This window comes from Sceloporus undulatus, chromosome 1, assembly GCF_019175285.1.
Source record: "Sceloporus undulatus isolate JIND9_A2432 ecotype Alabama chromosome 1, SceUnd_v1.1, whole genome shotgun sequence".
Taxonomy (NCBI): domain Eukaryota; kingdom Metazoa; phylum Chordata; class Lepidosauria; order Squamata; family Phrynosomatidae; genus Sceloporus; species Sceloporus undulatus.
The window spans coordinates 37,538,839-37,545,439 of record NC_056522.1 but is presented as its reverse complement, the minus strand read 5'-3'; the positions used below and the strand labels follow the sequence as shown (position 1 = coordinate 37,545,439).

Sequence of the window (6,601 nt, the reverse complement as noted above, 5' to 3'; positions counted from 1 at the left end):
GGGTTCTGAGTTCAAATTACCAGAAACCTAAGATTTGATTTGAATTTGGAAAGTAAAAAGTTCAACAGTTCAAATAAGGAGGCATAAATCAGTGAGGGTAATCTCTGAGGTAATGGTCAAGGGTACCGTGTAAGAGATTACCTGTAGACTGACCAGGCTGGATAAGAAAGTTAATACCAGTCCCTGAGGTAATTTGCTGAGGTAAATTGTAGGGGACTGAAAAAAAAAGTTACAGTTTCAGAGCGCCTGGATTCGATAAATCCCCGCTAGCCAGAAGTGTGCTTTGGTTAGAGGGGGTCTGAGTATGAAATACAATACACCCAATCGTTGAGTTAAACGTAAGAGTGAAAGCCCAACAGTTGAAATATAGGCATTGATGTCAGTAGAATAATCTTTGAGGTAACAGCAAAAGACTATTTGTAGGAGATTATTCGAAAACTGACCACGCTAGAAAGTGACTAGTCTCTGAGGTAAAACCCCTGAGGTAATTGTAAGAGATTAGTAGGAAGGGAAAGCACACTTGAGAAACAATACTTAGATAGTGATTCCTGAGGTAAAAGTCAGTGGTAAAGTAAGGAATCACTGATCTAACTATACGGTTCAAGTGGATCTGTGTTATTAAGTGGAAACACAGTCACATTTGAGTATTTCCTGAGGTAAAGGTTTTAGGTATTTGTAAGGAAATACTATCAACCATGCCTCCTAAGAAAGTCAAACTTCCAGCAGGGCCATAAATGGTGGAAAAGGAAGAGGTTAGAGAAGAGATGGTGGCTAGTGTTGACACAGTAATTTCTGAACCTCAAGAGAGTATAGAGATTTGGAGAATAAAAGAAAGAATAAAAATGGCCAGGATAGAAAGTGAAAGACTTTGTAAGGAAAAAGAAATTGAAAAGGAAAAGAGGCTTTTGAAAGAGAAAGAGATTGAAAGAAAAAAGGAAGTACTCATGACAGAGAAATGCATGATCTAAAAATTAAAAAACTGGAGAATGAGATGGCTCATGGGAGAGAAATAAATGACATAAAGACATGGGATTTAATGATCAGTTTAAAATCTAGAGTTATTCATATTGTCAAGAATAACATTAATGGCTTCCCCCTATATGATATAATTTCCCCCCTAAATATGACATAGGAGCCATGAATTATATATTGCCAGTTTTGAAAAAGCTTGTGATGATATGGGGATATCAGACAAGGAGTGTGATTTGATTAGGATTAAATTAAAAGACCTGAAACATAAAGAAGAATTAAAAGAAAAAGAATATGAGAGAGACTTAATAAAACTGAAATATCAGAGAGAAATGAAAAAAAAAAGAATGGCAACATGAGAGGGAAATAAGAAGAAAAGAATATGAGGCACAGCAAAGAGAGATGAAGCTTCAAAAACAGTTGAGTGAACTGAAGCATAACAAAGATTTATTAGAAGAAAAATAGGAGAAAAGTTAACAGAAAAACTGGATAGTTTTAAGGAAAAGTTTAAAAACCAGGATAAAGTTATTAATACACTTGAAGAACAAATAGCTAATCTGGAATCCGAAAACCAAACTGTACAAGGTCTGATAAAAAGAAAAACAAAAGAAATTGTTACTCTAAAAGCAAGTTTAGACAATAAAGAAAAGACTGTTTCAGAATTAGAATATATCATTTCTGATATGAAACATTCCTCAAAAAGTGGTAATGAAACCCTACATAAATATGAAAAAGATATTACCAGACTACAGGATTTGCTAGATGAAACAAGTGAGAGATTTATTCAAAAATAGAGAGAAAAAGAGGCTTTAGTACAAGAAAATAAAAAGTTACAAGAACAACTATATGATTTAAGACAAGAAAATCAGATTCTGCATCAAAAATCAATAAAGATCAGAGTGAGTTTGATAACATAAAGTTAAAAACTGAAGATCTGTACACAGAGAAGAGATTGCCAAATTGGAAAATAAGCTAAACTCTAAAGGCAGAGAAGTTCAGGTGCTTTTTTAAAAATTACCACCTAAAAATAAAATACAATACCTGGAAGCTATATATTAAATGAAAATGTTTAGTTTGGCAAATGGGTGACATAACCCAAGGGAATGGTCTAGTTCAAAGAGATTGGAAGAATCTTAAAAAAGTAAAGCTTGAAAGAATATATGTGTGTATACAGAACATGCTGGATCTATAAACTTCACTGTCAAGCATAGTGGTGGTGACCAAATGACAGACAATAGTTGGTGGGACCATAAAAGCCATCAACCAACTGGAAAAGGAGATTCAACAGAGAAAGAAAAACCAGAGATCATGATGAACTATCTAGGGAATGTGATGATTTCAATAAGGGATGCTTTACAGTCTACAGAAGAAGATATAAAGATTGCTCAATGCACTCAAAGAATCTGGTCCAGTGAAACAGGAAGAAACGATGGCCTGTTACAGACTGCCAAAATAAAGCTGCTTCGGGTCTCTTTGGAGGTATGCTATTTAAATGATGCATGGGTCCTAAGAGTCCGGAGGTCGCGCCAAAGCCACACTCCATTCCTAAGCACCGGAGTGCAGCTTTTGGTGCAGCTTCCGGATTTTTATGATGCATGCATCATTTAAACAGCATACCTCCAAAGAGACCCGAAGCAGCTTTATTTTGGCAGGCCAAAGACTTTTTACTAGATGAGGTGTTAAGACCACAGCCAATAAAAAGAAGACAAAGACAAAATTATCTGGGATAAGGATTTCGGAAAAATATCTAAGATATATAAAATATTAATATAAAGAGAGGTAGAAACAGAAATAGTGACTGACGCTATGATAAAATGGGTCCAAGAAATAGGCCATGCGATACAACTCGAGAATTGGGAAAAAGCATGGAAGCAAACATGTAAATTTACCCGCTCCCAAGATTTAAAAGAAAACTACCTGAAAATTTCCAACAGATGGTATTATACACCACTAAGACTCTCAAAAATATATGGATTGCAAGGGAAAAACTGTTGTAAATGTCAAGTTGAAGTAGGGTCTTATCATCATGTATGGTGGATATGTCCAAAAATCAAAAAATTCTGGAATAAGATACACAAAGTTGTTAAAAATATACTAGAGCAAGAATTCCCATGTACTCCAGAGTTGTACTTACTTAATATGACCTCAGTCTTGGGAGCAGATAAAGAGAAAAAATACAGGAGAATGGTGTTGTATCTAGTGACAGCAGCTAGAATTATGTTGGCCAAGTACTGGAAATCTGAAAGAACACCTAGTTTAGAAGAATGGATAGAAAAAATAGTAGAACTGAAAGAAATGGATAAAATAACGGTATGGAATAATAGAAAATCAACGGATTATTGGGAAAAGGAATGGCAACCCCTGACAAAGTATTTGAATAACATAAGTAAACAGAGTATAAAAATAGACAAATAATGATATGTATAAGTGGGAAATAATAAACTGTATTTTGTTTTGTCTTTTTCGAGTTGTATGGAAGAAAGATATGCTAAGAACAATAAGAATTTAAGTATAATGGAAGATTAGAGAAAGAGTGATGTACAGAGGAATGCAACAACAAAGAGAGGATTATTTATATAAAATATGTTCTGTACATATGATGAAAAGAAAAGAAAAACCAATAAAGATTAAATAAAAAAAGGAAATAGACTCTGAAGACATATGTCATCAAGGATTGTATTTGAGCCAAGCCAGAATAGATAAAGAGATGGAAGAAAAGAGACAAAAAGCCATTGAAGACCTCTTCACTAAAAGAGTCATTGTACCATCTCCTTGGACAGATCACAGTGGGAAACAGGTTTCTCAACTTAATTCAATTAAGTAGCTGTGCAACCTGGCAAAAGTAATGCTGCTTGCCAAACTGTATTGTCTCTTCCTGTAGATTTTGACATGGAAAAAAATTAGTTCCAGGGCCGAGGTTGCCCAATGTGCAGCAGTATATGACTGAAACAAGACTTGAACAAGAGACATGCGGCTCATACTCCTATCAAGTTTGCTCTCCTCTGCCCTATGCAGGTGAATATTTTAAAATGGATGAATTAGCTGACCAGTCTCAGGAAAGCCTGAGTACTTCCTCACTGAGAGGAAAACTGTTTTTAGATGAGAATGGAAGCCTCTCCTCTGAGAACTCATCCCCTGCTTTTCACAGTCCACACAATGTTCCAGCCTCCCTTGGAGTACTGTATTCAATAGACATCTCTCCAGTCCATTGTAGAAGTCCTCTAAATACATCAAGCTCACGCCAGTTTTCCTCCAGACCTATTCAGAAAGGTATGAGGACTTACAGTTTGGGCAGCCTAACTAGTCCATCATTTCCAGAGAGAAATCCTGCATTTACTGCTTTTCCAACTTTCTCTCCAACCGGTATTCAGATAAGGAAGACGCCACTATCAGAACAAAGGCACTTCACTTTTAGTTCTCCAGACATGCCTTCTGTTTCAAATGCATGCCAACCAGCTCCTCCTTACAGCATCAGTTCTTACACAGAATGTTCTCCATTAAAAAATGGCTCTCCCATGAGAACTGTGGCATGCCGAGGAGCAACAGTGTATCAGACCTCCCTCATTTGCTTACCTTCTACTCCTGAAAGTTCCAGTGAAAAGCAGCCAGAGGTGGAGGCAGCAAGTGCTGTGGCTGAAGAAAATCCGTCACCAGCACAGGCAAAAGTCAACCTGCACCCATTGAATGGAGATGCCTCCACACATGGCACACATTTAGTGGTTGCCCGAATGTCCATTTCACCAGAGCATTCTGAAGGCAACAAACAAGGGGTGACACTGATCCATGATCTTGATAGTTTCAAGGAAAACCATTTGGTGGATATGGATGATCCAAGGATGTTGGAAGAGGACTCAGTAAAAGGATCAGCTGAAAATGGTGGTATGCCAATAGCTGGCTTGAACTTCGAAGGTTCTTGCATCTGTATGTTGCCTCTTGCTGAAAGCAGTGCCAGTCCCTGTGAGAGCAGTAGTCTTCAGGTGGACAGTGGTTACAATGGCCAGACTTGTACCAGTAGTCTTATGGACACAGTTGGATCTGAGATGAGTTGCAAAGAGAATGATATGCATCTTTGTGAGATTCAGAACAAAACAAAACAGAAGCTACATAAGACTCCAAAATGTGCAAATGAGAGGGGGAAAAACAAGCTTGTTGAATTCTTTCATTTCCACCTTGAACTGCATCCAATATGGAAATTCATTGCAATGAAAGTGCAATTGTTCCTCATGTGAACATGAATTTTCAGGTGAAATGGGAATGAGGGACAGTAGTACATGAACCAACCAATGGGCAGGGGAAACCAATAGAAAAGCAGCTAAATTGGTCAGACTGTAGTCAATACCAAGATAGTCTCATGATCTAATCATTAAACAGTTGGGTGGAGACAATATAAAAAGAAAGGTAAAGGTTTCCCTTGACATGAATGTTTAGTCACAACCGACTGTAGGGGGGCAGTGCTCATCTCCATTACTAAGATGAAGAGCCAGCATTGTCCAAAGACAACTCTATGGCCATGTGGCCAGCATGACTTCACAGAACACTGTTACCTTCCCACAGAAGTGGTACCTGTTTATCTACATGCATTTGCATGCTTTCAAACTGCTAGCATGGATGAAGCTGGGAATAGTGACGGGGGTTCACCCTATCAGGCAGCACTTGGGCCTTGAACTGCCAAACTTCTGATCTTACAATTGACAGAACTGGTGTTTTAACCACTAAGCCACCACATCTCTTAAACAAGAAAGGTACTACAGTCGGCCCTTCTTATACACAGATTTTTTTATACACGGATTCAAGCATACACGGTTTGAATTTTTTTAAAAAAAGTATAAATTTCAAATATCAAACCTTGATTTTCTATTTTTTATAAAGGACACCATTTTGCTATGTCATTATATTTAATGGGACTTGAGCATACACGGATTTTGTTATACACAGGGGATCCTGGAACCAAACCCCAGCATATAACAAGGGTCCACTGTATTACTATTATCAGGCCTGATTTGCTCCAGGACCCATTTATTGTATAACTCGTCTTTAGCACCACACCTCAAATGAGTTATCAGGTTTCTTCCCTGTCTAACTTTCACAACCATTCATAGAAATGGGCAATAACAGAATCTAAAAATGTGTTATCTTATCAGTAGATATGCAAATCAAGAGATGCTATATTTCATCATGATGACATATTTGAAGTGTGGCTTGCATCAAGAAGGAAATAATGAGTGGCAAAATTGTGACAAAGGGATTCAATAGTTTTTAAAACAAGACTATGAATGAGATACTACATGTGTATTTAGCTCCACATGCACAGTTCTGTATCTTCTCATCCCCCAGCAGCTGTCAAGGCTGGGGGGGGGGGCACTCTGCTGCTGCTATGTACCTGTAGAGGAGGGGCTGGAACTGATTTAAACCAGAGAGAAACAGCTGGTCTCAGCTTATTCCCAGGAAGAAAGAAATGAGAATACACATTCAGATGAAATGGCTGCCTTTTCCTTCACCCAGGCGCTCAGAGCACCGAAGTCTTCATGATCTGAATCACCATCTCTAACCCTTCACTCCCTGCTGGTGAGAAGGAACATGTGTACGTCTCTCTGCACACTGTCCAAAAAAGGGACATGTGTACATGTAAGTG

The 6,601-nt window shown here is 37.9% G+C and overlaps 1 protein-coding gene across 1 annotated transcript; it reads left to right on the top strand.

Moving 5' to 3' along the window:
* Positions 1-317: 317 nt before the first annotated feature.
* LOC121918282 (protein aurora borealis-like) lies at positions 318-5,198 on the top strand (the record flags this gene model as incomplete). Its single annotated transcript, XM_042444385.1, is given in 4 exon segments — positions 318-326; positions 3,611-3,785; positions 3,788-3,886; positions 3,985-5,198. Coding segments are annotated over 4 exon segments (1,497 nt in total), but the record flags the coding sequence as incomplete, so codon positions are not given.
* Between the last annotated feature and the right edge of the window lie 1,403 nt (positions 5,199-6,601).